The sequence below is a fragment of the Aspergillus puulaauensis genome, chromosome 6 (genome assembly GCF_016861865.1).
Source record: "Aspergillus puulaauensis MK2 DNA, chromosome 6, nearly complete sequence".
NCBI classification, from domain to species: domain Eukaryota; kingdom Fungi; phylum Ascomycota; class Eurotiomycetes; order Eurotiales; family Aspergillaceae; genus Aspergillus; species Aspergillus puulaauensis.
Window position 1 is genome coordinate 2,924,943 of NC_054862.1, and position 27,419 is coordinate 2,952,361.

General features: G+C 51.0%; 16 protein-coding genes across 16 annotated transcripts; 11 read left to right on the plus strand and 5 right to left on the minus strand.

Moving 5' to 3' along the window:
• Positions 1-327: 327 nt before the first annotated feature.
• APUU_61162A (uncharacterized protein) lies at positions 328-1,738 on the minus strand (the record flags this gene model as incomplete). Its single annotated transcript, XM_041694473.1, has 2 exons — positions 328-1,200; positions 1,259-1,738. The coding sequence occupies 2 exons, from the start codon at positions 1,736-1,738 to the stop codon at positions 328-330; spliced, it is 1,353 nt and encodes a 450-aa protein (XP_041560300.1).
• A 527-nt stretch (positions 1,739-2,265) lies between these two features.
• On the minus strand, positions 2,266-3,405 carry APUU_61163A (agmatine deiminase family protein; the record flags this gene model as incomplete). The annotated part of the gene is made up of 1 exon (XM_041694474.1): positions 2,266-3,405. One exon carries the CDS (start codon positions 3,403-3,405, stop codon positions 2,266-2,268), a length of 1,140 nt encoding a protein of 379 aa, XP_041560301.1.
• Positions 3,406-3,961: 556 nt separating this feature from the next.
• APUU_61164S (uncharacterized protein) lies at positions 3,962-4,258 on the plus strand (the record flags this gene model as incomplete). The annotated part of the gene is made up of 1 exon (XM_041694475.1): positions 3,962-4,258. One exon carries the CDS (start codon positions 3,962-3,964, stop codon positions 4,256-4,258), a length of 297 nt encoding a protein of 98 aa, XP_041560302.1.
• A 904-nt stretch (positions 4,259-5,162) lies between these two features.
• On the plus strand, positions 5,163-5,946 carry APUU_61165S (uncharacterized protein; the record flags this gene model as incomplete). The annotated part of the gene is made up of 2 exons (XM_041694476.1): positions 5,163-5,373; positions 5,441-5,946. The coding sequence occupies 2 exons, from the start codon at positions 5,163-5,165 to the stop codon at positions 5,944-5,946; spliced, it is 717 nt and encodes a 238-aa protein (XP_041560303.1).
• Positions 5,947-6,826: 880 nt separating this feature from the next.
• On the plus strand, positions 6,827-7,555 carry APUU_61166S (carbohydrate-binding module family 14 protein; the record flags this gene model as incomplete). The annotated part of the gene is made up of 1 exon (XM_041694477.1): positions 6,827-7,555. The coding sequence occupies one exon, from the start codon at positions 6,827-6,829 to the stop codon at positions 7,553-7,555; it is 729 nt and encodes a 242-aa protein (XP_041560304.1).
• Positions 7,556-8,311: 756 nt separating this feature from the next.
• On the plus strand, positions 8,312-8,716 carry APUU_61167S (uncharacterized protein; the record flags this gene model as incomplete). The annotated part of the gene is made up of 1 exon (XM_041694478.1): positions 8,312-8,716. One exon carries the CDS (start codon positions 8,312-8,314, stop codon positions 8,714-8,716), a length of 405 nt encoding a protein of 134 aa, XP_041560305.1.
• Positions 8,717-9,392: 676 nt separating this feature from the next.
• Positions 9,393-10,959, plus strand: APUU_61168S (acyltransferase domain-containing protein; the record flags this gene model as incomplete). The annotated part of the gene is made up of 2 exons (XM_041694480.1): positions 9,393-9,894; positions 9,953-10,959. The coding sequence occupies 2 exons, from the start codon at positions 9,393-9,395 to the stop codon at positions 10,957-10,959; spliced, it is 1,509 nt and encodes a 502-aa protein (XP_041560306.1).
• A 278-nt stretch (positions 10,960-11,237) lies between these two features.
• Positions 11,238-12,000, minus strand: APUU_61169A (GNAT family N-acetyltransferase; the record flags this gene model as incomplete). The annotated part of the gene is made up of 2 exons (XM_041694481.1): positions 11,238-11,715; positions 11,783-12,000. 2 exons carry the CDS (start codon positions 11,998-12,000, stop codon positions 11,238-11,240), a joined length of 696 nt encoding a protein of 231 aa, XP_041560307.1.
• Positions 12,001-12,366: 366 nt separating this feature from the next.
• On the plus strand, positions 12,367-13,328 carry APUU_61170S (uncharacterized protein; the record flags this gene model as incomplete). Its single annotated transcript, XM_041694482.1, has 4 exons — positions 12,367-12,611; positions 12,670-12,981; positions 13,040-13,117; positions 13,172-13,328. The coding sequence occupies 4 exons, from the start codon at positions 12,367-12,369 to the stop codon at positions 13,326-13,328; spliced, it is 792 nt and encodes a 263-aa protein (XP_041560308.1).
• A 354-nt stretch (positions 13,329-13,682) lies between these two features.
• crmD (putative copper transporter crmD) lies at positions 13,683-14,150 on the plus strand (the record flags this gene model as incomplete). Its single annotated transcript, XM_041694483.1, has 1 exon — positions 13,683-14,150. One exon carries the CDS (start codon positions 13,683-13,685, stop codon positions 14,148-14,150), a length of 468 nt encoding a protein of 155 aa, XP_041560309.1.
• A 525-nt stretch (positions 14,151-14,675) lies between these two features.
• APUU_61172S (DJ-1/PfpI family protein) lies at positions 14,676-15,419 on the plus strand (the record flags this gene model as incomplete). Its single annotated transcript, XM_041694484.1, has 1 exon — positions 14,676-15,419. The coding sequence occupies one exon, from the start codon at positions 14,676-14,678 to the stop codon at positions 15,417-15,419; it is 744 nt and encodes a 247-aa protein (XP_041560310.1).
• Positions 15,420-16,139: 720 nt separating this feature from the next.
• On the plus strand, positions 16,140-16,439 carry APUU_61173S (uncharacterized protein; the record flags this gene model as incomplete). Its single annotated transcript, XM_041694485.1, has 1 exon — positions 16,140-16,439. The coding sequence occupies one exon, from the start codon at positions 16,140-16,142 to the stop codon at positions 16,437-16,439; it is 300 nt and encodes a 99-aa protein (XP_041560311.1).
• Positions 16,440-19,580: 3,141 nt separating this feature from the next.
• On the plus strand, positions 19,581-22,151 carry APUU_61174S (threonine/serine exporter family protein; the record flags this gene model as incomplete). The annotated part of the gene is made up of 1 exon (XM_041694486.1): positions 19,581-22,151. One exon carries the CDS (start codon positions 19,581-19,583, stop codon positions 22,149-22,151), a length of 2,571 nt encoding a protein of 856 aa, XP_041560312.1.
• A 511-nt stretch (positions 22,152-22,662) lies between these two features.
• APUU_61175S (class II aldolase/adducin family protein) lies at positions 22,663-23,653 on the plus strand (the record flags this gene model as incomplete). Its single annotated transcript, XM_041694487.1, has 3 exons — positions 22,663-22,867; positions 22,927-23,234; positions 23,297-23,653. 3 exons carry the CDS (start codon positions 22,663-22,665, stop codon positions 23,651-23,653), a joined length of 870 nt encoding a protein of 289 aa, XP_041560313.1.
• A 399-nt stretch (positions 23,654-24,052) lies between these two features.
• APUU_61176A (GFA family protein) lies at positions 24,053-24,600 on the minus strand (the record flags this gene model as incomplete). The annotated part of the gene is made up of 2 exons (XM_041694488.1): positions 24,053-24,418; positions 24,514-24,600. The coding sequence occupies 2 exons, from the start codon at positions 24,598-24,600 to the stop codon at positions 24,053-24,055; spliced, it is 453 nt and encodes a 150-aa protein (XP_041560314.1).
• A 231-nt stretch (positions 24,601-24,831) lies between these two features.
• Positions 24,832-27,101, minus strand: APUU_61177A (putative proteinase; the record flags this gene model as incomplete). The annotated part of the gene is made up of 6 exons (XM_041694489.1): positions 24,832-25,056; positions 25,106-25,166; positions 25,213-25,288; positions 25,336-26,559; positions 26,608-26,797; positions 26,850-27,101. The coding sequence occupies 6 exons, from the start codon at positions 27,099-27,101 to the stop codon at positions 24,832-24,834; spliced, it is 2,028 nt and encodes a 675-aa protein (XP_041560315.1).
• Positions 27,102-27,419: the final 318 nt, after the last annotated feature.

Genomic DNA, 27,419 nt, shown 5'->3' on the forward strand with positions numbered 1-27,419 from the left:
TAATGATGAACTCTTATCTTTGATATCCAATACCGTCAAACTCAACTAAGTTTTATTGACGTAAATTAAGTGATATCGTGTATCATCTAGATCAACTCTGATATCCCGACAGTTGGAGTCGAGACTATCTGACCAATAGCGTCACTTTGCGCCATTCTTTCCTAATCGGGTAACTGACTAGGAGCTCTAAGTATATTTTCCGCAAAGTTTAATTTCGATACGCTGGTGCTACCGAAGAAAACCAGGATAGATAGAAATAAATTTCACGTAATAGGCTTGTGTAGTGGAGATCAAAATGTCACAAAAGCTCATGTCAAATATAGTTCATTACGTAGATATCCTATCACCATTACCCAGTATATCCGCTAATCTAGCCATTGTGCCACTCCTCGTCTCCTGCCAAAACGCATTCACCTGAGACAGAAGACACTTTCGGTCTTGCTCGCGTGAAACAAACTTCGCTAGAACGTAGATAGGCCATCCGTAATATTCCGCATAATAGTCCTTCGTCGGGTCGAGTTGGCGAACGAGTTCGACTCCTTCTAGGACTAGTCCTGGGATACTCAACGCAGACACGAAATGGTTCTGTGCGGTTGCATTGCCTAATATGTCGGAGAGTAAAATCTCGGCGGCGGTGATGTATAACAATGGTCCGATTAAAAGTGGGTTGTTACCACTGGCATCTGCATAGCCTGACGATAGAGTCTGGGTTCGCGGTGCCAAATAGTTTGGTGAACGGCATGGGGCCGTCGAGTAAAGACGGCGATATACTGAGAGCTGCTCTTGCATTGCGCTGAGGGTTTGGCCTCGTTGAAGACGAGGATTATTGCAGTCCGCGTGGGACTGTTCATATTCTCGATGCATCAAAGAGAGTTCACGGACGAGTACGAATAGCTTCGGTTCAACACCCAATACTGGCGAATCAGGTTTCACCGCACTTCCTTCACTAAACATACTTTCAAGCTTGGTCTGCGCAAACCGCATCGTCCAGTCCAAGTTGGACTGCTGATCCGAGAGCGGCTGGAAGGGAACGCTAGTTGCCGCGTGGAATACGAAGCCCTCTAGTACAATGCGACGTTGAGCAACTCCAACGGTAGATACTGGACAGTCCAGTGTCCCCCATGCGGACTCGGATTGTATCAACTGAGCGAGTCCAGAAAGGTGCGCACCAACTCCACTGGATGGCCAAGGTTTAGCTCTCTATCTCCCAGGTTAGCTATTCACCGTCCGCAGTATAGCACATCGTAGGCGTACTTACTTCGAATATACAAAGTATGAGAACAGTACGAATAATCCCTTCTCTATGGATGTTGGACTCAGCAGTCCTAAGAGCCTCCCGAAGACCCGTAATGGAACAAATATAATGCTTCCTGGATAACCGCGAAAACTCCTCCCTGGCGCTGCCATTAGCATCGTCAACCGGGTATTCGGCTGCACAGCAAGCCAGCAGAGCGTGCATGTAGAATGGCGTGTACATCGCCATGGCCATTGATTCCTGGTGGTATAATTCGATCAGCGAGTCATATGCCAGAGGCCGAATCAGCTGGCGGAGCCATTTCGTTCGTAATAGGTCAAAGAGCTGACTGCTTGCTGCGGGGATTACCCCGGCATATAATGGCAGTGTGGTGGGCTCTGGATACAATAGTGGAGCTGACAGCTCTGTGTTAGAGGGTTCGTCCAAGCAGGTACCCCTCGCAGATGGTGATACCGCTAGGCTGTTGTATGGAGGCACCTGCATGGGAGATTCAGATGGAAGGTCATCAGAGACTGCAGTTGACCCTGACGAAGGCCATATACATTCCAGCCATCTGCGGGTGCAATTCCCGCATGTCTCCGCCTGTTCATCACATTTTTTTCTCCTTCTGCGGCCTGCGATGCATTAGCGTATCGGTTATGGCCGGTGGGGGTAACCAATGGGTGGATACATGTCAAACAACCCGTTTTAGTCCTCAACCGTGCAGGCGGCCGACGAGGGCGACGATATAACTTCGGGGATGAGGGCATTACCCCAGAATCTACAGAGCAGTTTCAAGGACAGCTTTGTCATTGCGATACTTTGGGGGGTTTTAATTTGGAGATATTGATTGGACGCTTTTCCGCTAAGGGAAGGTCTATCCTGGACGATTTAACTAGTCCAACCACTATAATATCGCTCCACAATAGCATATCTACTTTATCTACAATGCAGTAACTAGTAATTCTCAATATAACTCTATCTGGCCAATGGTGTCATTTTGCGCCGTTTTATCCTATTCCAGTAAGTTGCTAGTCCTCCAAGGCGAAAACACCCTGCGTGGAGCAATGGAGCACGCCACCAGCCAGCGGAACCGCCTGTACCAGAACTGGACGTATTGTACGCTCTGGGCATAGAGATTGCAAAGTGTCCACGGCCTCCTTGTCGCGCGTCGCATCCCCAAACTGCGGAACGATCAAGCCTCCATTGACAAAGTAAAAGTTAACATAGTTGGTCGCAGGCTCGTCATAAGTCAAGGGGCCGAGTGCCTTGGGATCAGGCTCGTCGATGGTGTGTACCTCAAAGGGGCGGCCCTTCGCATCGACCGACCGACTCAAGATATCCCTAATCTCTTCATAGATCTCAATCCATGGCTTCGGCGCCGTCGGGTGTGGGCGCGAAAGAACCAGAACACCTGGCCGCACAAAGTTGACCTCCGCGTCCGCATGAACATCAGTAACATCAAGGCCCTTCCGACCAGGAAACCAGATGATCTTCTCGACCCCTAGAAGGCGTTTGAGCTCCGCTTCGATGTCATCGCGCGAGAGACCCGGGTTGCGGTTTTCGTTGATGATGCTGCTTTCCGTAGCCAAGAGGGTTCCTTCGCCATCGACAACCAGGGCCCCTCCCTCTAAGCAAATCTTCGATTCGACAAGTGTTACAGGAGATGGAGAATCATCTGCGGAGATAACACGTTTTGCGAAATCTGAGTTTTCTTGAAGCTCCGCTGCAGTCATTTCCGGCCAGTCGCGTCCGTCAGCTGCTTGGTGCGCGTCCGCGACTTCGTCCTTTCTCCCCCATTCACAAAAGTGAAAATTGATTGCGAATCGGCGATGTCGGTCTGATTCTCTCAGGCCGCGCACATAAACAGGGCCGGTGTCGCGGACCCATAGGTGGTTCGTCGGGAGTGGAATGACCGAGACATTGGACATGTTGCCGGATGCGCCGGTAAGGGATTGGCGGACCAATGTCTCTGCATGGGTGACATCTTCAGGCCGAGCGTATAAACGGACTGGCTCGAAGGCAGAGACTGCACCAGCCAGAGCTGCGATCTCAGTACAAGCGAGCTTATAGTATTCCCGGGCGATTGATTGTTTCGACGGGAACCCAAGGATGGTCGCAATGTGGCGGGAAAATCCCGCAGGGTAGAAGTATCGACCAGCGCTGGCCATGTCGGGTGAAATTGTGAGGTGTTAGGAAGTCAAATTAAATCGTATTGTTAGATTATCCAATTCCTGGGAGAAGGCCATTTTATATCAGCCAAATGCAACCTTAACGCCCCACCAGCGCAGTGACGCCATTGGCTGCGCGGATCTCCGGCAGGACCTACTATTTTGGGCAGATCTGTATACTATCTGGATCTACATGCTCTTCAGTGGACGAACTGAAGAGTAACGGACTCTGATGATAGCTGTGAATGTCTTCTGTCTGACTTCATAGGTGGTAGATTCCCCATGTGAGAGAGAACCCTTTATTGTGTATTATTAGGCAATACCAGTTACGAATAGCCCTTTGTTTCGCTGACTCAAGCTATGAATATTCTTTATTCAGTGATATCTCTATGTGAGTCTTGTAGAAATGACACAAATCTAGCGTTTGAGCTGAACATAAATACCGAGCAAACACCCCTGCATCTCCGTTATCCAGACACCTCCAGACAAACTTCAAGAACCTGTCAAACAGCATCAAAAGAAGATACTTCCAGTTCATTCCAAAACCACCTACAAGATGGGCAACTTCGCTGATATGCTTTTCGCTATGGTCTTCTCCTTCTTTCTATGGTCACTCCCCGTCATCAACATGGTCTTCCCCTATTTCTATTCAAACGGAAATGAAGATGACATGAAAGCCTTGCGCATATTCAACGTTGTCGCCAGCTTCTATGTCCTCGCTTGCTATATGTGGGAAAAGGAAGAGCGAGATATTGTTGGTTGCGAATGTCTTAATGACACCTGTAATGGACCACGGTTCCCTGATCAGGCTGCTATCAACCAGCAGCTCTCTCGCGAAATGCCCAAAAAGTGATTCAGCTTTGTGAGGTTTAGCCTGTCATCGACTGCCTGGTAATACATGTAGGTCAATGGGGCACACGAAAAAGGGAACTCCGACTAGCCAAGCTGCAATCTTTCGTTCAGTTTCACTAAGCACGGTGTTAATTATCCTGCTGTTGTTGTACGGCTATGGAGGGTTTACAGAATTCTAATGTCACTTTGAATATAATCACATTTTCCATTAATCCTTTAACTAGAGTAATTATGTATTGGCAGTGTTGGCCTCAGGCCTAAATGAATATCCTGACTGATGAATATTAATATCGGGCTCACAATGTCCAGCCACAAAGTAGGAGACGTTGCCCGTGGATTATAGCCAATACCAAGCTAGTAGAGAGAGAATTCAGGGTACACTTTACTATCAGATGTAGCTGGAAAGGCGCAGAACCATGTTATAGTAGCCATGGTTAATGCAAAGTACATAAATGCTGCTTCTCTATATATTCTTATTGGGGGCATAGATTACCAGTATCGGTTATAAAGTATCTCCCACCTTCCTTTATTTTTCATAATATAAACCCATAATTATGTGCTGTTTGTTCCCCCGCCATTAGCCGACAACAGCTGTACGTCATAGACAATGAGGCAACAGATGACCATTACTGAAGACCATCCACTCATAAAAAGCATTATGAACGGCAATACGTTACTATTCTGTTAAACTCCGAAAACTAGTCGCGTGGTTTTGTTCCGGATTGTCGACATCATCATTACGATGGGCGGATTCTATATAAAAGCCCAACCCTGGGTCTCGGAATGTACTCGGAACCTTTCGGCCGATCGATTTGCAACCCCCTTGGCCGATAAAAATACTCAGACCTTCAAATATTATATGTGACAGTGGAATTATTCAATATCCAAGCCCTACTATCATCACTATGGCTTCGAAAGCGCACAGAAATACCTACAATGTTCCCGCCCAGGACCCCGAACGGGTCCACGGAAACTACATCAACGGCACCACCGAGGAGATCCTAGCGAGACAGTGCATCACCGAGCTCTGCAAGGGTTGGCCAGTGTATAGAGACTTTTCGGAATGGCATAATTTCCGCAGCCTTTTCACTAGGGGCGCTGCGTATGTCTGGACTGGTAAGTAACCGCCAAAACGTCGGCCGCGCAAGTAAAGCTTCTGCATTATCGACTAATCTAAAACAAGCCTGGTCCGGCCCTCTTCCAATCGATGAATTCATCTCCGCGTCCATTCAAGGCCGTGCGCATGGTGACTTCATCGCGCACAGGGAGACTGGTACTCTCGCCAACGTTAACCTCAGCAAGGGCCGGGGAATCGGGAAGATGAAGGCGACGGTCACGCAGAGGTTTACTATCCAGGGTATCCCCGTCGATATTGACTGTGACTGTCGCTTTATCTTCTTCTGTAGGCTGGAGGACGGGGGTTGGAAGGTACAGTATGTCAGGGTGTTCTACGAGAAGGATAAGGTTGTGCCTGTGGATGGAAAGACTGTTCCCGAGTTTCCGAAAGATGTTTTGGCTAAGTATACGCCTGGATATCAGTATTTGGCTGCTGCACAGCATGCGCTGGGGCATGAGGTCTTGAAGAATTTGCCGGATGCTTGCAATGAGGGATTTTTCAAAATGTATGATGCGATGGCGGACTGGCTTGAGGGCAGGGATGTTGATTTGTTTTGGGACAAGAAACAGTGAAGGGTCAATATATCTAAGTGGCATATTGCTGCAGGTCTAGGTAAGCCCTAGCAGGTGTAAGTTACATATTTTTCGACGTCCATAACATTGGCATATCATTGAACAAGGTGCATTTGAAATACTTTCTTCCTTGTACGATTCACGGCTACATTCGAGGGAGACGTTCGAATATCTGATCGAAGGTATAAGCTCGCTGAGCTCTCTCCGCTGCTGTATGAAGACATTGCGCTACACAGGAAATTTCCTTACAGGCCCGGAATGCTGAGCACCGCGGAGATACTGTTTCGAAAATATAGAAAGCACCTCTGCCTACATGAACTGTGGCCATCTTTGGGGCCTCGATGTAGCCATTCTCCCACAGAATGCAATATTGTTCCTAGGATGGCATCGCAGGGGGTCATAGCGAAGGCCAGGAAACACCCGATACGTTGAGGAAGAAAGTATCGCTGTCTAGACCCGGAGGTCGGGTCCAGGGGCAGGTATGTGAAAAGTTGGCAACTAGTTTAGCTTGCAATTTAAGCTTTTACAGCACCATCGACGCGCCTTTGACATTTATCAATCCTACATTGAGTGAGGGTGACCCTGAAGAAGTGCGGGCCCGCTATGTATCCCTTCATTCATTCCCCCAACATAGGCCTGGACCCTGGATATCTCCGCATGTATGAGGAGCACGAAGCAAGATAATATTATAAATATCCATTGTTCTGCTTTAGAAAACATCTATCAACGACAACTCATTCGACCAATTCCGCCTGTCCCTTCGCAACAGCCGACTTCGCTCTTCTTGATATAGTTTTGTATCTTGCACGTGCATATTACTTGGTAAGATATGGAAACCATATCCGGTTGTCACACTTGCTAAGCAGCCATCAGTATTACCATGCATCTCACCAGCCAGGTCCTAACCGTGCTCGCCGCATCCCTCCTAGCCGCGACTGCCGCCGCTGCACCCAAGTGCCATGTTGGCACCGCCTGGCCTGACCCCCACGACTGCCACAAGTTCTTCGAATGTGCTGCCGGCGGTATCCCAGTGCGAAAGACCTGCGGGCCCGGCACAGCCTACAGCCCCAAGTTGAAAGTCTGCGACTACGAGCAGAGAGTTCCCTCGTGCCGCCGCCATGGTAACCCTGACTGGCAGCATGATTGGTCTGAGGATGACAAGGACAAGGGCAAGGGTAAAGACCAGTGGGCCAAGAATGGAAATGGCAATGGGAAGGAGAAGCGTCAGGACTTGCACAGCGGATGGGACGATAGCGATGACCACAAGCACGGACAGCCATACCCGCACCCGTCCCCGTGGTGGAACGAGAATCTCGAAGGTGATCGCCCGCAGCCCGTGCGGCCTGTAGATGGCGATAACAGTGAGGAGGGCATCGAGGAGACCAACGAGGAGACCAACGAGGAGACCAACGAGGAGACCAACGAGGAGACCAACGAGGAGACCAACGAGGAGACCAACGAGGAGACCAACGAGGAGACCAACGAGGAGACCAATGAGGAGACCAATGAGGAGACCAACGAGGAAAGCAACGAAAACCAGGAGAACAACGAGAACAACCAGGAGAAAAACGAGGACAACATCGAGGAGAACAACGAAGACTCACAGTAAGACCGTTTCAGTGGCGAGGATTCTTAGTAGGTCCAGGTCGTCGGCCTTGTTTAACAGGGACCTGGGCTTGTCAGAATGCTGAACTAGTGGCGTAGGATGGCATGGTGGTCCTTATTTGGGTTCAATTCCTCCCTTATATTTAGACCTTTATATTTGTTTTGATGTCTCTTGCGAGGCTATTGTCGATCTGTGTGAAATTATCACTGACACCGATTTTAATTTAATTTAATTTCTATTCTTGTGCTTGTCTTTGCTCCCGAACTGTTGAGGATTAATACTATAACGTCTTTCTTGAATAAGCCAGGGAATATCTGAGAAATCTGCTATCTTGTACAAGTTCAAAGTCTACAGCCAATTCTCATGTTACTTGCGGTTTCAATATGGTTGGTGTTCGCCCAGAAACTGCCCCTATATAACCATTAACCCTAAGGATTACGACAGTTTCCGCTGGTGCCTGATGCCCACTCATACCGAGATGATGGCTTACGGTAGATCTACAATCCTATAGCCTATAATTACAGCTTCGCCCGCCCAATTACATCATAGTTTAAAATCAGACAATATATATATCCATCATATATGCCCCGCTACGTGGAAACAATATTACAGACAACACTTTACATACGGTTTCCTCCCTTTAAGGTATTTCAATCATTCCCAGAGCCAGTACATGTCAGACTACAACCACACCCAGGCGATTGCATGCTCACAATCACAGATCAAAACACAACAAGGGAGGCTGTAACCGAGCTTCCCATGAAAAGGGACGCCAAAAAGGATCTCGAAATGCAAGAACCCGCTACAGCACCATGGGGTCTGGGCATTAGCGAAACCGACTTTGAGAAGCTCACAGCCGGTCTTGAGCCGCAAGATCATGACGACAAGTGGCGCGTCGTGGTCTCGCCTCTGGGCGAGAATGGCATCATTTCCGTCCACTTTTCTCGAACCGCAACCGGCATTCCGCACTACATATTGTTTATAAGGCCGAGCGATGGGGGCAGCAGTGGTGCAACAATCGAGGCTATCACCTGGGAGCAGAACAAGGGCGGGATTTACATCTGGGAGGAAATGGCCAAGATGACAGTGGTGACTATATCCAGAAGCCTTCTAGAGTGCGACTACGATGTGCTTCCACTGTACAATACCGACGATATATTGTAGCTTGCCAGTTCTCAATAGAGAGAATTGGGAATGTCACTATTATTGACACGCTCTCCACTGCTCCTCTAACTCTTTCAGGGATCTGCTCATTTATAGCTCTATCATTCCATCAACCATGGGCCTTTTTGTATTAGGCCACGAACACCCCGGTACCAATAGGCATATTCTATACTCGATGGCTCGACTGAATGTTTTAACAACAACCACTTTGACACCCCTTTACGCCTGTCTGCCAATTACAGGCGTCGTGCGGTCTCAGCCACTTTACCGCGACTCTGGGTGAAACTGTCAACACCATGGGCCAACCATTGTCAGAATAATCCGATGGTTGTTGTATTCATTTGGACTGCAGCCCGATATCACACCCTGTGCTGGAAGGCTGGATGCACAGTCGCTCTCGCTCTCGCCAAACCGCGCATTGATATGTTTGGCAGTGATTTCCAGAGCAATTCCCCTTTATCTTGGCTAACTAGCAGGGAACTTCTTCGCTGTTGACTGCTAAGCGTCGGAACATTAGGTATATTCTCCGACCGAAAACTGGGACTGTTATCGGTGATTTAAACTCGAGTATGTCACGGAGCGGAGTATTCTCGCTCTGACTTCAGGATGCTGCACGTCCGACTACGAACTGCGGTATCTTGTCAGAGTGGCCACAGAGGCCTGTGTTTCCAAGATCATGGCTGTCAATTCAGGCATTCCTGTCCGTGGAACCAGTCCTCTGAGCCGCCGCCCATCCAAATCCCAGGATGATCACCTAGGCAAGGCTGGTCAATCGGTAGTCGCACGGCGCAGACTATTCCTACTGTCAGCTTCTGATGAGTCGTCCCTCGATATCTTTATTGGGCGGCTCCAGTCATTCCTTCAAGATCGCGGGGATGATGCGAGCGACGAGTGGGTTGGTAACCTCGCTTTTACCCTCAACAAACAGCATGAACAGCATACGTACCGAGCAATGGTTGTTGCCCAGTCGATTGGCACCCTGAAGACTGCCTTATCCTCCCGACCTCAAATACGCAAGGCGTCTACAAAGCCGACTATCGGATTCATATTCACTGGTCAAGGAGCACACTGGACTGGAATGGGCAAAGAGCTGCTAGACACATACCCGGTGTTCCGTCAATCAATGCAGAAGATGAATGACTACATCGGTCAACTTGGTGCTCCTTATGATGTTATAGGTACGATATAATAAATTGGAACCGCGGCGGCTCAAATCTAACAACTCATTGCACATAGAGATATTAAACTTGGATGACCATTCAACCCTAGGCCATGTACTGCTCAGCCAGACTCTCTGCACCGCTTTGCAAATTGCTCTTGTCGACCTGCTCGCATCATGGGGGATATACCCCGATGGGGTGGCTGGTCATTCCAGTGGAGAAATTGCAGCCGCTTATGCCGCGGGGATGCTCAGTATGCAAGACGCGATTGCCATCGCTTATTTTCGTGGTGTATGTGCAAGTTCACTCTCCACAAAAGGGAGAAGAGGGTCAATGATGGCGGTAGGCATGTCGGTGCGTGATATTGATCCATATCTCGCAGCTCTACGGACGGGAAGGGCCAATGTCGCTTGCATCAACAGTCCCAGCAGCATTACTGTTTCCGGTGACTACGCAGCGATCGAGGAACTTGGGACGGTCTTACAGGACAAAGAAGTATTTACTCGACGGTTGAATGTGGACGTGGCATACCATTCTCACCATATGGATCCGATTGCGGGTGAATACTTGAAATTGATGACTGAAATGAAGACAATCAAGCCGTCCAAACAACCTACCGGATCGACCCAATTTTTCTCCTCTGTTACTGGGACCGAGATATCTACTACGGAGTTAGGCCCTCACTATTGGGTTCAAAACCTGGTACAGCAGGTAAAACTAGTCGACGCGGTGCAGTCTCTCTGCTTCGAGACGAACCCGAGTGGAATCCCGAATGAACATTCCAGCGAGCAAACGCGATTATCTACCTTCAAAAAGGTCGCAGTCACCAACCTGATCGAGATAGGACCTCATGCAGCACTCGCCGGTCCTATTAAACAGATTTTGAAGGCGGATCCCAGGCTCGACAAGGCGAACGTAGCGTATGATGGTGTCCTAATCAGGGGCCTGGATGCAACATCCACCGCAATGGCAGTTGCTGCGTCTTTGGCAGCTAATGGATATCCGGTGAACCTCCAGGCGATAAATGATCCGGAGACTTTGTATAGACCACAGGTGCTCGTTGACCTTCCGCTGTGTAGTTAAAATGAACAAAGCTACTAGATATTACATGCTGCTGCTTTAGTTGGGCCTCCTAACCCCATCGCACCTTCCTTACGATGAACGTATCGCACCTTCCTCGAGACAGTAAATGCGTTCCTTCCATATTCATGTCCTCCCAGTAACTGCAGGAGCGACCATCGCTGCCAACAGTCGCTCCTTCCTTACGACAGACTTCGCTACTTAGGGCTTCCTTCCTATTTTATGTATAACTCACAGGCAGCCTCAGCAAATATCTATCAATGCCTTACTCGTAATCGATTTCATGACTGATCGTATAGACCCTTCTTACTAATACACATAACAGCAATAGTCGCCCCCTGGTACTCCGCAAACTCGTAGACTTCAAACCCAACTTTACTGAGCACCTTGCGACTCCCGATATTCTCACGCTGAGTTGCTGCAAATAACCTCTCCTCCCCCCTCCTATTTCCATCCCCATTTGTATGTTCGACAGGAACCCTAGGTAGCCCCCACCACGCCTCAACAACCCCCCTTACAGCCTCCGTCGCATACCCCTTCCCCCAGAAGTCCGGATGCAGCGCATACCCAACAGAAGGGGCAGGGGAGAGTGAGTTGATTCCGACCCCGCCGATGATAGTCCCCGGTGAGGACTTGGGCACGATGCTGAAGAAGAAATGCCGACTGTTTATAGCGCCGCTGCCGTCGGGCGTGTTGAATATTTTGGCTTTCATCCAGGATTTTGTTTCCGAGGGCGTGGAGTCTGGGGTTTTGGATCGGCTGGGCTGCTGTTAGAACTTTTTGCTTTGAATTGGAGTTGGGGTTGGGATTGGAGGGGGATCAGTACAGCCAGGCTGCGACATCGGGTCTTGAGCGGAAGAGAAAGAACTTTGCTGCGTCTGAGTTTAGGGCTGGTTCGGAGTCTAAATTGAATGGTTGGAGGATGAGATTCTCTGTGTGAATTGGTTGGAGGTCTGCTGGTCTTGGGAGGATGACAGTGGTGGGCTGGGTTGGGTAGATTGGGGCCGGAGGGTTGGTGGTGTTGCGGTTTGGTTCGTTGGCCATTGTGGTCGTGATGTAAAGAGGGTTTGGTATTACATACAGTGTAGGATGGTTTAAAGGTGTTTTATGCCAGACACTGTCCTTCTTAAGAACCCGTTATGAGTCACAATCACGATACGACACTCACCATATCAAGCTAATATCAAGCTAATATCAACGTTAGCGTGGGGGCGAGTTGGATATACTCCAAGGGCTGGTAGCAGGCTCGGTCCATCAGTGCAGACCAAATCTAACTGATGGTCGGCATAGATACCAGAAACTTGTGGATTAGTGAATGGACCATGGTCCGTTCAGAGTTTGTTTGTAACACTGACAACTTCCCAACCTCGCTCTTCACCATCTAACCTTCAACAACCAGGATTCTCCGATATGACGCACAAAGAGTTTTTCAACAACTTGGTCTGGCTCGGCAAGGTCATCAGGTTCAGGTACTCGGCGGACGTTTCCGGATGGAGGCTGGAAGCAAAATACTGCGACAAGAACGACCAGCTGACGGCAGAAGACTATAACATTGATACAGTCAACTACAGAAAGCCCAGTGCAGCGTATGGCACCTTCCGCTGTCGCAGCGTTAAGAACCCAGGTGATGTCGCTGTACTGAAGATCATCATGCAGTTCGTGTATGCGCTCGCTCAAGGACTTAATATAAACTAACCCTGCCAATCTCTATAGAATCCCCTACGCCGGTTCTGAATACGGGCTTCTCGCTGAGCGAGCAAGGCAGGCCACGGACATCCTCCCTAATAACGCCTGCCACGAGGTCGAGCCGCTACAGATCCTCACCAAGAACAAAAGCAAGGTGACGCCGGTTATCCGAGAGTTTGAAGTTCTGACACAGGATAATGAGGGACTAGTCCCTGGTGGCTTTCTCTATTATATTCTGATGGACCATGCACCCGGCATCCAGTTGGAACACGAGGCGTTCTGGACTCTTGACTATGGTGAGCGGGATAGAATCCGAGAGGCATTCCGTATAGCATGGGAGTATGTGATTTCCTCTGCACGCTCCCTAGTTGATGAGCTGACGGCGTGTCGGTAATAGAGAATGTCTACAGGCCGGGGTATATGCTGCGCAGAGCAGCCCATCACACTTGTTCTGGGATGCAGAATCATCTAAGATGTGAGTATGAGCGCTCTCCAATTTGCAACTACTAATTAGTTCGCTGGTGATTAGTTTCATCGCCGGATTCAGTCGCTCACGTCCTGCGGAACCAGACGACAAGTGGACGGACATCGAGTGGGTATCCTGGGGCCTTGCCGACTGTCCACCGACATACTTCTACGATCAAGAGGCGCTGGACCGTAGCGACAAGAGCGATTGGACTTTGTAACACTGGTTATTCCGGGGGTTTGAATCCTACCTAAGATCATCTTGTAACAGAGAGTAGTAGAGCGAGCGATGAGTCTTCACCCACGTAGCCCTCAGCTTGCCTGGCAGGTCAATTTGTCCCCAATGCTGTTTACAGCACCAAATCTTAGCAACTCAGGATATTAAAATAAATCGACTCTATAGGGTGCATTAGAATACTCCCTGCAAGGTCCGTTCATGGCCCGCAAATAGTTGATGGGCTGCAGGGCTGTATTTGCGTCAGTGAGCGCAGTTGAGCACATTTGCGCGCATAAGCACTAATCTGTATTTTTAATATATATCACACTTCTGCTCCTTAGAATAGTCTCATCCAACCATGGACATGCCTGCTACTTTCTCAAACAGCACAAAAGTCACCCTCTTCTTCAGCGCTTGGACAACAACCTCTGTTCCAGCGTACATTTTCACTCTGCTCTTCCTCTTCGCCCTCGCCTTCTTGAACCGCTTCCTTGCTGCTCTCCGATTCCAGCTCGAGTATCACCAATCTGCTACCTCTATTTCGATCCTCCCTCCGCCTCAGTTCCGTCGCCGAACCATCCCCAAAGCACGGCTGAGTCCACTACCACAATATACCGCCATCCACAATGCTGAGGAGGAACATTTCCAGACACCTGAGAGCAGTACGCTAGCTCCAGATGATGAAAAACAATTCCGGTGCTGTCGAATGTGGAACTACTTATTTACACTTCTTCCCCAGTGGACCCCGAGTTCACCGTGGAGCTGGCGCGATGGCAGTCTAGCGCTGCTGGAAGGGGTGCGGGCGTTTATTGGATATATTCTGTGAGTTTCTATTCCTTGACTACAGGACTAAAACGTGGTCTAATATCAAACAGAATGCTCGCAGTCATGACATTTAATACTGGAGTTTTCTTTTCAATTATAGCGGGAATTGTTGTAGGAGAGACAGTGCTGGGTCGGTATATGCGACAGTCTGGAATATCGCACGAGAGAGCTTGCCACGATGGATAGAACAGAATATGCTGTTTTCACTCCTTGGTTTATTAATGTGCAGTTGTTCCTTAGCTTCACACAGGCGCCGTGAGTATATGACTGCAGGAACAGTGGCTGCTTGGCTGTCTCGACTCCGCCGGCAAATGTGGTGTACTTAGCATAGAATGGCTCGAGTTCAGGGACAATCTGACATCTGAAACGGTCAAAGAGCGCAAATATGCTCAGTGGCGCTTGGCAGCTCCTTCTCCGGCGCGTAACAAAGATCCTTTATAGCTTTCATCTTCCATGGACATTTAATGAGCTGACTTCCTGTGTTCCTGTATTACTGTGTTATTCCCTCCAACATCCAAGCCTCACCATGAAACTCACCACCACCCTCAACCTGGGTATAGGGCTCCTGGCCCTCTCCCAGCCCAGCTCCCAGTCCACCACCACAAACACAACAGCAACCCCCAAGAACTACGGCATGCTGCTCTTCCGCGGCTTCGAAATCCTCGACGTCTTCGGGCCCCTCGAGGCGCTCTCCTGGGTCGCCCGCCGCCACGACAACATCTCGCTCTCGCTAATCTCCCAATCCCTCGACCCCGTCACAACAGCCCCCTACACACCCGCAATGAACCCCTTCAACGCCTCCTTCTTCCCCACCATAAACCCAACACACACCCTCGAGTCCGCCCCAGAGCTCGACGTCCTCATCGTCCCAGGCGGCCTAGGCACGCGCGCCCCCGACTCCACCCTCGCCCCTCTCCTCAACTACATCAAAACAACCTACCCCCGCCTCCAGTACCTGATCACAATATGCACGGGCTCGACGCTAGTCGCGCGCACCGGCATTCTCGACGGGAAGCGCGCGACCACGAATAAAGCTTCGTGGGCCTCTGTTATCGGCAACGGGCCGAATACGACTTGGGTGCGCGAGGCGCGCTGGGTCGTTGATGGGAATGTCTGGTCGTCGTCGGGGATTTCGGCGGGCGTTGATGCGACTCTGGCGTTTATTGCGCAGTTTTATGGCCAGCGGAATGCGTCGGTTATTAGTGATTATATGGAGTATGAGTGGCATCAGGATAGTTCTTGGGATCCGTATGCGGATATTTGGGCTTAGTTTTTTTTTTTTTTTTGTCGTTTTGCTGTGTTTACTGTGTTTACAGGTCAGCTGGTCCTGGCTTTTATTTTGTTTTTTTCTCTTCTAGAACCTTTGATGGTCGATATTTATCAAGTTAGAATCCGATAAAGATACACTGCCACCGTCTAAGCCTTTGCGGTGGGTCCGATAAACTCGTTCCCCTGGCTACGTCATTCAACACCGACTATTAAAAGGCCGATACTGCACACTTTTTTTCACTGTTCAACAATCAAAACACTCAAATCACCGTCAGCTGTAAAATAGGAAGATGGAATGTCTGTTCGAAGCCATAGCGGCTCTCGTATTCTGCTGCACTGCCAATCTCGAGCTCAGTCGTCCTAAAAAATCAAAATCCCCTGCGAATGACACTTCGCCGAAAAAATGTGAGTTGTATCCCGATTACATGCCTTGAAAACATAGCTGATGATATGACAGAAACTCGGTATGTGAGGCAGTAGTGTCTTAAGACATAACGATAAATCCAAGGCCGGACTTCTATATACGGAGAGACATAAATGGTGAGATACAAATACCACCATACACTAAACCAATCGCTAATATGCAAAAAGCAGCAAACTATTCTATAACACAAATTAAATCCCAAAACGAGCAAACAGAAATATCGGCGCATAGAGAGATGAATCACGATGAAACGCTCATCTCGGCATCAACGACTCTCCCACCCAACACCATAGCCGGATGGAGGACATTCAACACAACCATCGCCGCCGAGTCAAACACATACATAAACACCTTGTGGTTAATCAAATACCCATCACTGCCCTGGGTATACTCCACAAGCCGGAAGACCGAGCACACAAGGATCAGCACGCTAGCAATATACAGGCAGGAATACTTTCCCAGTCTCGGCTGCTCTGCCAGCGCCCCTTTAAAGCGGTCTTGTTCTTGCTACTTCTGCTCCCCTTTACATTCTCCAGCAAAATCGCAGTTGGCTTGCAATTTCGGTTGGATTCCTGCGAGCCCGGTAGTGGAATATAGAACAACACCCCACAAACGCCCCGAACAAATAACAGCTGCATACCAAAACCGCCAATTGTGATCTCGACTGTATTCGTGGACATGATGTCCGAGCCCGCAGCCTGAATCAGGAATGCGATGATTTTCCGGACACAAAGATCTCGGTCATCCAGTTCGCGGGGATAGGGCTGAGCGGTGCGGCGTCAAGGGTGGTGATTAAACGGCCGAGCACCATGTAGATTGAGGCTGCGTACAGCGGGGAGCGAGCAGGATGAGGATTGCTTGGATGCTGAAAGGGGGATGGAGGTTTGGTTTGTGGATGTTGGGATTCGGACGATGTAGCCGATTATCTGGACTATGCATGTATCAGTGTGGATGTATCAAAGTCAGTTTGTATAGAGGGGATTAGGGGACGTACAGACTCCGCCAATGGCAAAAGGGGTGAAGTACCATGCTCGCGACTTTGAGAGCTGGTATATATGAGAGCCGGTTGTGAGGAAGAGGAGGGCGAATATTCTGCTGCTGCTCGGCTTGGTGTATACCGGAACAGCTCGAAGTATATTGAGTCGTCGAAGGCCATGTTGACTTGCTGAAGTGGTTATTGCGTGTGTACACAAGGACGAGTTGGATAGTTGTAGTAAAACATTGCGATTGCGTTATAATCACAGCACCGTGGGTATGCTATATAATTCCAATTGTTGTACGGAGTATATTTATCTCGAATACGCATACGATAACGGCTACAGCCGCTTCAGCCACAGCTGCAGACACCAATACTGCCGGCCTTGGCGATTCTGTGCTACCGTAACAGCATTCTGTGTGGTTTGTCAAATAAGCTTACCGACGCCCGGTTGACGTATAAAGTAGTTGTGCCTGGGCTGCGTGGTTTTGCTTTTTTACCATGACCACAATCACCACATCGACCTTCGTCGGCCATTTTTTATTGAATGCTCACCTCCTTTTGATATTAGTAAAGTTCTTTGTCGAAAAGTGCCATATTTCCTTGGTTGCTCTTTCGTAGACTTTACTGTACCTCCGGATGTATATTTACCCCGATTTGGCCAAACCCTGTCAAAGCATTATTTGAAATAGTGTTGGTTTACCCCTTTACCCAAGGGTCTGTCACAGAAGTGGATGAAATTCGTCAAGACAATAGCCAGATAAGCATTGACGAGCCATCCAGTGATAAACAGGTGGCTAGCCCCTAGTCGGCTTAGTTCAGAGACGTGCACCTCCAGCATATCCAATGGGATCAAGAAAGACAGAATACACCAGGTAACCAGAGCATGCTAGAAGGAGATTGAATGATTGATCTATCAACTGAAAGCTCTAAAATTGATCCACACCGTCTAATCTGCGGCCTAGGAGGTTGTCGCTCAGTGCAAATAGCATTGCATGGAACCTGCACGAGATATCCACAGCGGCGACAAGCTGAAATACGTGATAACATCCAGCAGCACAGCTGGCGACCTGTAAGATGGCCGAAGGATAAAGATAAGGTCATGCGGTCAATATTGTGGCCTAACCAGATCTTCCATGCGTGATAGATGATAAAGGCAACGAACCAGCTTTAAACGGGATCTGGCCTGAAGAGCGGACATGCGGACTTACTTGACGGACCTTACGGGGATTCCACTGGAAGGCAGACTAACGAGTTAAGTTTAAGTAGAGAATGTGAGTCCAAGCAAATTCCAGGTCGGAAGCAGCGGATCGGGATTCAGGAAGGGTTATTTAGCACACCATCGACGCCATGTGCTCATCATCCGAAGGGACTTGATATTTCCCTGGTGGGTAGTAGTATACGCGGCCCCTAATTGGTTTTTGAATAAGATGATATACCGTGAGTACGTACGGAGCAGTCGTCAAGTTGGCGAGAATAGCCCTATATCAGAATCAGAATCGAGTTCTAAGAATATCTCCTGACGATCACGATTGCCACCATTCTCCGATGGCGTTTCGGAATTCGGATATCCACGGCAACAAGGATGTCAATTCACACGGAAGGAATGGTTGGCATTATGAATGCTTTTCTTGGCTGATATCAGGGCTGCCGCACATCATCACATTGGCAGCGTTAGATCAGGGACCAGGCCAGACAATCTCTGCCGCTCATCTGGGCGCCAATGTCAGCATCTGACGGGGATGAGTTGGCAGGAGTGACAATCATGACGATCGAGTGGGTTCCACTTGGTCCGTGAGGTCCATGAGTCCATGAGTCCATGACAGACCGGAGGCGTGGCGGACCCAGAGCGGCAAGATAGGGGTGTCAAGCAGCTTCACATTCCGTACGTCGTAGTACCTTGGTCGACAACTACAAAAGCAATTTGCAGGAGCAATAGACTCGTGGTTGGGCGCAAGCGTTGGGCAAAAAGGAGGATGGAGCTTCAGCTCAGACCTCGCCGATCGGAGAATGAAGCAGCAGCATTCAGGCTAATCAGCAAGTCGCAACCGCAGGGGCTGCACTATTGATGGTGATTACAGAGAAGACGCAGTACGGAGATTATTCTGAGAAACAAGAGCTCACTTCCAAGGTTTGTCTGTCTCTCGCATCTCCTTGACAAACAGTACACCTGATTGGCCGAGACAAAACCCCCGAGAAGCTTAAGATCCACTGAGGCAAAAACAAGAAAGAAAAGAAACAAATCCTGAAACCGAACAAAGGCGCACATGGCTCAATGGGAATGTGATACAGGCTGCTCCTGGAGGCTTGTGCTCTGCCATTGCGTGATCCACTCAATTGAGTCTGAGAGTCGACTCTGCGAATCTGCAAATCTGAGAGTTTGAGTCGATGCCAATCGTGAAGGCGTGATATCATGGCTTCGCGTCCACTGCTATCATTCCCCACCAGGCCTCGACTCTGGAAGTCTCTGTCCATCCGGTGACTGACTCTTGTTCTTATCTTCTCGTTCTAGATTCTGTCTGATCCTTTTCTATTCTTTTCTGTTCTTTTTCTGGTTCGCCATGCCTTTGCCGCCAGACACCCCCACCGGGCCCATCCATGGTTTGCGTGCCCTTCTAGACTCCCTGTACACGCTGCGCTCTCTCTCTCTCTCTGCTTAAATTCCTGCCCCTCCGACTCTGCTCCCCACCGTTCTCGCCTTCATTTGATTCTTACTCTGTACATTCTGTTTTACATTTGCTTTCGTTACCCTGCTGGCTCCAATGTCCGCTCCGGAGGGCCATTCCTACGAATTAACCCAGCCTTTCCCTGAACTCGACAACGCTGCCCTTGACGATGGTACGCCATCTGACAGGCAAGCTGAGGCATCAGGTCCAGCTGTAACGGAACCCGCGGAACCTGCAGCACCACCAACACCACCAACACCACCCCCAGCAGCCGCTGTAGAAGTCCAACCACTCGTCGGCGCCCGCGTAGAAGAGCCCCGAAACCGCGTACGCTTCCGCTCCTTCAGCAGCTTCCGCGAGGCAGACGACCGGCCACCGCAGCGCCCTCCCATCATCCGCAATGACTCCGACTACTCCGTGCGCTCCTACCACTCCATGATGGGCTACGACCCTAACGACATCTCCGCCAACGTCTCCGAGGCTTCCGCCGCCGACCTGCTCTCCCGCACACCCCCGGACTCCCGCCAGGGCTCAGAGTCCCACGATATCACAGTTGCCGAGCTAGGACAGCAGGCAGGCACTGCTACCGAAGTGACGCCGCCGCGCCGCGCCGCGCCAGTGTCGTCGAGTGTGCGCGAGCGGTTCCGGCACGCGGGCGAGCTGATCCGCAGGCGCACTGAGTTGTTTGGCGAGCGGCTCGGCCGGGATACGTTTGACGATGGAGGTGATCTGGGCGCGTCCTTGCTGCCGGATGATTTTGATGAGGCGCTTCAGCAGCAGCATCATCATCATCAGCCCTCGCATCGGGATGAAGAAAAAGGCGGGCTTGAGGAGCCCGCGGCCCAGCCGCTTCCGAGTGCGGAGGCGCATCGGCTCGTGCGCAGTGTCACCCAGAACCCTGCGCGGCGGAGGAAGCCGCGGTCGGCGTATGCGCGGTCCGGCCAGAGTACGCCTGAGGGGGCACTGCGGCCGGAGTCGTGGTATGGGAGTGGGAAGTTTGGGGGAGGTGGGATTCTGGCGCAGCTGCTTCGGTTGCAGGCGGCGCAGGGGGGATCCGGGACGTCGAGTGCGCCTGTGAGCGACGCCGAGTCGGATACGGAGTCGCCGGTGTCTTCGGGGGCTGCGACGCCCAGGAAGGAAAAGTTGAAGTGGTATAAGAAGTCGAGCCACCAGAATCAGCATTCTACAACCTCGCTGGTCGGGGCAGGGATGAATCTGAGTAGTACGACGCTGCCGGCGCCGCCGGATGCGTTTTTGACCCCGAAGCGAGGGAAGAGGAAGGCGTATAAGAAGACGAGGCTGGAGGATGAGATTCGAGTGACGGTGCATATTGCGGAGATTCTGGCGCGCCAGCGGTATATCATGCAGCTTTGTCGGGCGTTGATGCGGTATGGGGCTCCGACGCATCGCATGGAGGAGTATATGAAGATGACGGCGCGGGTGCTGGAGGTGGAGGGTCAGTTTCTGTATCTGCCTGGGTGTATGATCATGTCGTTTGACGATCCTACCACGCGTACTGCTGAAGTCAAGCTCGTTCGCGTTGTTCAGGGTGTCGACCTGGGTCGTCTCGCAGACACGCACAACGTCTACAAGAACGTCGTCCACGACCTCATCGGCGTCGAAGAAGCAATCTCCGAACTCGACCAGATCATGTCGCGCAAGCCTCGCTTTAATAAATGGCTTCTGGTCCCAGCCTATGGCTTTGCGAGTGCTGCCGTTGGTCCTTTTGCCTTTGACGCTCGGCCCATCGACATGCCTATCATCTTCCTCCTGGGCGCTATTGTCGGCCTCATGCAGCACGTCCTGGCCCCCAGATCGGTCCTCTACTCGAACGTCTTCGAAGTCACTGCTGCTGTCCTGACCTCTTTCCTCGCCCGCGCTTTTGGCTCTGTCCCAGGCATCAACGGCGAACAGCATCTCTTCTGCTTCTCTGCCCTCTCCCAGTCCTCCATCGCCCTCATCCTCCCCGGTTTCATGGTCCTCTGCTCCTCTCTCGAGCTGCAATCCCACCAGATCATCGCCGGCTCCATCCGCATGGTCTACGCAATCATCTACTCCCTCTTCCTCGGCTACGGCGTCACAGTCGGAACCACCATCTACGGCCTGATCGACGGGGCCGCAACGTCCGACAAGTCCTGCGCCAACCTCGACATCTACGGCTCGAAATACATCCAGCGCTTCTGCTTCGTGCCCCTCTTCGTCGTCTTCGTCGCTATCATCAACCAGGCCAAATGGAAGCAGCTGCCCGTTATGATCTTCATCGCCCTCTGCGGATACATCACAAACTACTTCAGCACGACCAAGTTGGGTTCCAACTCCGAGGTCGCTAATACTGTCGGCGCATTCACGATCGGACTGCTAGGGAACCTGTACAGTCGTGTCTGGCGCGGTCACGCAGCTGCTGCGATTCTACCTGCTATCTTCGTCCTTGTCCCGTCGGGGCTTGCGTCCAGTGGCTCCCTCATCGCTGGTCTGAACTACGCCGACTCGGTGCGCGAGAACCTGAAGAACGGCACGTCCGAGAATATCGCGAGCCAGGACACGTCGATTGCAAGTCTTGGTTTCGGCATGGTGCAGATTGCCATTGGGATTACGGTCGGGTTGTTTGTTTCGGCCCTGGTGGTTTATCCGTTTGGGAAGAGGAGGAGTGGGCTTTTCAACTTCTAAACTGTCTTTGAGATCTTCTGTTTCATTTGTTGTTTCACTACATGGCGTTTGGGAATAGAATACGTGTTTAGCAAGCGCTGGATTTAGGATTGTTAATTGTTACTAGCGAAGCGGGTTATTGGATAGATTTGCATCTAGATACTATATGGCCATGGCGTCAATCTCTTTAATACTATCTCGAATACTTCCAACTTCTGGTTATGTTGAATTCTATACCAAGGTGGCTCTGGTTTGGAGCTAAACCATCAGTACGGTGTGCCTGAAATATGAGCACCTCAACAAGCACTCTTGCATCACCGAGCATCTCCAATAATATTGAACACGTAAGAACGGCTTGCATAACGCAACCAAGTTGGAGTAATGAGGTTGGAGTAATGCCCGCTGTCTGATTCGCAGATCAGCCTCGGTTGTGCAGCAGAGCATCAACCCCGCTCGACTTAAGGGATACAAGAATGCAATCTCACTCTTCTCTTCTCCTTCCAATTACCAGTACTCAGTCCATCAGTTCATCATGCCTCCCTCCGCCACAGACGCAGCCGCCGATGGCCTAACCAGCCCCAAGGTCTCCAGCCAGGAGGCCGGAGCCGCCAACGCCAAAATCAAGATGCCCATCCCCTGCCCCCCGGTCTTCGAGGACAAGCTCAAGGAGCGCGAGTACCTCAAGGGCCGTCTCGCCGCGGCCTTCCGCATCTTCGGCAAGAACGGCTATGACGAGGGTATCCCATCCACAACCAGCCAAGTTCTTATCTAACATAATAATAACTAACTGATACAGGTGTCGCCGGCCACATCACCCTCCGCGACCCCGTCGACCCCACAACCTTCTGGGTCAACCCCTTCGGCGTCGCATTCTCGCAAATCAAAGCCTCGGATCTCATCCAGGTCGACCACTCCGGCGCCGTGATTGACGGCGGCCCGTGCAGAATGCTTAATGCAGCGGCTTTCATGATCCATTCTGCCATTCACTCCGCGAGACCCGATGTGCTCTGTGCGGCGCATAGCCATTCGCTCTACGGACGCTCGTTTTGTTCCCTCGGTAGGGAATTGGATATTACGACGCAGGATTCGTGTGCTTTTTATAATGTATCTCTCCCTCTCTCTCTTTCTCCTGTCCATCCTAGTGAAGCGGGCTAATATTAATGCAGGACCACGTCCTCTACAAACAATTCAACGGCGTCGTCCTCGCCGAAGAAGAAGGACATAACATCGCAGCCGCCCTAGGCACCAAGAAAGCAGCCTTACTCCAGAACCACGGCCTGCTGACTGTCGGCCAGACCATTGAGGAGACGGTCTTCTGGTTCGTGTCGCTGGAGAAATGCTGCCACGCCCAGCTGCTGGCTGACGCCGCGGCGGCGGGCAGAGGCGGCGCCACGGTTAAGATTGATGATGCGGATGCGGCGTTTACGTATAAGACTGTGGGGTCGAGTTTGGCGGGGTATTTCAGTGCGAAGCCGCTTTTTGATGTTATTCATGAGGAGACGGGGGGGAAGTATTTGGAGTAATTTAGTTTAGTCTAAGAGAGGTTGGGTGGGATGGTTAGTTTGCAAAGGATGAGGCGTTGATGGATAGGTTTTTATTCATATCATGGTAGGGAAATTGCATAATGACAGGACTAGTTTGCTATAGCTTTTCGTTTATATGTAAGTACGCTTTATGATGGGCCTGCTTCTGCTTTACAGACTGATGGACATCGTAGTAGGCGTATATCTTCCACGACTTCTAACTCGCGCAGTAGCGGAGGGCTTACTCCATCTGCCGAAGGTGATATCCTGGGAGAGCATCAGTATACCCTACAGTCACAATCCATTACTAGTACACTCACTCCATGGAGCCACAACAAAACACCAAACAACCCAGTCCAACCCGTATAGATATATATATACCTCATCTAGAACAGCCCCTCACGACATCCCCTCAGCCTTAAAACGCTCCTCCCCACCTTTAACCAAACCATCAACCCACCCATCCCTCCTTTTACAATAAATCTCCCCTCCCAGCTCATTACACTGCGCTCTCGCCTCCTCATCCAGCGTCCCCCACTTCAGCGCCGTCCAGGTCGGTGCATCCTGCGGCGACGACGTGAAATGCGACCCGCACTCGCTGCACAGCGCGCGCGCGAGCGGGTTCCCGCTGTCCGTGGAGTTGTCTGTGAATATGCTCGGCTTGGTGCTGCTCGTGTACCGGATCGAGGAGGGCGAGAGCATGAGGTTCGAGGAGAAGGCGGAGCCCGTGTATTTTTTGCAGCTGGTGCAGTGGCAGGCTACGATCTGTATCGATAACAATGACATCAGTTAGTACTCCGTACTAGGTTATGGATTGAATGGTTGGTAGGTAGTGTTTGGGGGATGGGTGGGGCGGGGACCTTGGGGTTTGGCTCGGACGCTGGCAGGTCGAGCGCGTATGTGATTTTGCCGCAGAGGCACGAGCCGTTTAGGGTTTTGGTGGACATGGTGGGTTGTTTGCTCGACTTCGGTGACTGAGGTCTGTAATGTGTATACAGCTTGAGTTGGAGTGAATGAGGGGTTGGTCTTGAACCTTAGCAACCCCACATCATTACTAAGTACCCTATGACGCTGCTGGGGCGGTGATTACAGACTCGACTTCGTTGGTACATTGCATTGTTTGTCGTCGCTATAGCTCAGAAGTAAATATGCTAAATCGTATCTAGATCTACGAACGTCTATAATGGGAATTGCGTCCTCGGTCGCAGCGCTTCGTCCAGCAGCGCCTTGTCCAGGGCGATTTCGTCGAGGGTCTTGTCTTCGTTGTCCATCTTGTTCGGTGCGCCGAGCAGTGGTTTCAGATCTGCGTCGCAAACCGTCCCCGGCACCGGGAGCTTGCCGTTCTGGAAATACTTGCGGATGGACTGGGCTATGCACGTCGAGGGTGCTGCGAGGGTGCAATGCTGCGACAATTAGTACTAAGCTACATAGCTCCACCGTAAAGTGACTTACCCCCTCCGAATCTTGCCGCAGTAAAACCGACCCCGGAAAAGCCGCCGACATCGTCTTCGCACTGCTGGGGTTAATAATGGTGATTCGAATGGGTGTCTGATTCTTACCTTTGCAGGGGAGTAACTGGGTCGAGGATGTTATTTACTAAGAGTATCGGGTGAGAAGTGTTCCCAGTGACAGGAACTGCAGAAAGTCAGTGGTGCAACAAGTAATACGTCCAATCAACATACCGGACATCCTCCATTTGGGCTTCGCCTTCCACCCGACACAATTCAGACGCGTATGGGCCCAGTAATTGCCAAAGGTACTGCTAAGCTCGCGGAGGCTCCGCAAATTCTGGATGAAACCCTCCTCATCCACACCCTGCATGTAGTCCGCGTCACCGCAGAGAATGGCGGACATCGCGTACAGTTCATTCTGCCCAGTTCCTTGGCAATCGGGTGACCAGGGGCCAGAGATCAAACACTCGGCAGATGGGCAAACGGGTGCCCGTCTGCCGTGTTTAAACTCAGCCAGGGCCGAACCATCTCCTTTGACAAGATCGCTGGCGGCCCCTGCAAGATACGAGAATGCCATCAAAGGCTGATATATAGCAATCCGCTGGATAGTCTTCAAGTCCGTCCATGTCACCACTTCCGGACCGCGCGTCGCAGATGGCTGAACTGCCAGGGATGTATTGAAGAGACTGTTCTCTATGTCCTTGTAGGCCTCTTTGATGGCGGCAGGGCCCCCTCCTACGTAGAAAGGACAGCCTTCTCCCATCTTGTCGCAGTAAACTATAAGTTTATCAAATACGTTGTCTGCATCGGCAATAGGCTCCGGGCCAACCCCAGAATAGTACTTCCGCGCATCAACCACGCCGTCCAATACCATCCGTTCAACACGGTCTGGATACAGGGCTGCAAATGTTGCGCCAATGACGGTCCCGTAGGACCGGCCCCAGTAGATAAGCTTCTCTTGTCCGCGGCGCCATTTCGTTCGAGTAAGCATGAATTCGTCGGAGTCATGGTCGCAGTTGTCATATTGCCGTTGGGCCTGTTTCTCCCGCCACTCGCCATGCCGCTCAACAATTTCAAGCACATCCCGGGCCACTGGAGGAGTGTTAAGATGCTCTCCCAGGATATCGCCTTCGGCAGATGGAGTGGAGAGACCCTGTGAACATCCAATGTTTAGAGCAATGGCGCGCTGCCAGTTTCGCATAAACGAGTCTGCCGAGCTGCCGAGCATCCCGTCCGCCTCGGCTTGAAGTTCCCAGTTTCTTTGGGAGAAGAGATTGGGAAAACAACTAAACCCCGGTGTAGTGTTGTTGACGCCGCGAGGGTCGAACCCGATGATATCAAAGTACTTCGGGGCATCTCCGACATCCGACGACGGCAGAACGCTTGCATCTGCAATTGTCTGTAGGTTGTGGCCGCTGAGAAGGACCTGGGTGACTCCGGAGCCACCAGGGCCGCCTAGAATCGGTTAGAATAGGGCGGCCAGGAACAGGTCTAAGAACATACCAGGGTTGACTACTATCGCTCCACCGTATCGAGGGTCCGTCACGGGAACCTTGGCCGGCAGCCGAGTGACAGCAATAGCCACACGAGCTCCTTGGCCGTCTGACCGATGCCAATCCATCGGGACGTCAAGGCGCGCGCATTGAAATTCACCAAAGCAGTCATGGTACTCCAGCGCTTCAGACGGTGTGATCTGCTCCGTGTTAAATTGCTTTTAGGGAACAATGAGGATCAGACAGTCAGACCTGATTCCAAGCAAATTGAGGCTCTGGTAAGTCATGCGATAGGTTGATCTCTCGTTCCATCGATACTGGGAGCAACCACCACGATAACCCCGCGAGAACCGTCAGTACCAAAACCGCGGGACCGGCAGTATATCCGCGGGAGGGCCCGCGTCGCCGTGGAGGGCCGCCATTTGGATTCCGGCCGCCGGAAAGACTGGAATCTTTATAGTCTTCCATATGTCTTGAGTCTGTTGTGCCTTTTTGCAGAGACATGCGCCGCACCAAGGCCGACCGGGGGAAGACAGGGTCTTTTAAGTGCGACTATTTGTGGGCCTTATCTGAGCATTATTGGGCGGCTAGAATCAGATCTTTCCTTTGTGCTGATAGAAGATCACGCACTGTCCGAGAGTCTGTCGCACCGACGAATTAAAAAGGAATGATATGCAATCACAGGACAAGACAGGGAAGAGCAAGGAGATGAATGCAGCGCTATTGGATCGAGAGAGAGTTCGGTCGGGTCGGTGTCCGAGGAGGTGGGTGATGCCCTTCTGATCTGGGTGGAGTCCGCCGCGAACCGTCACTAGCTCGATA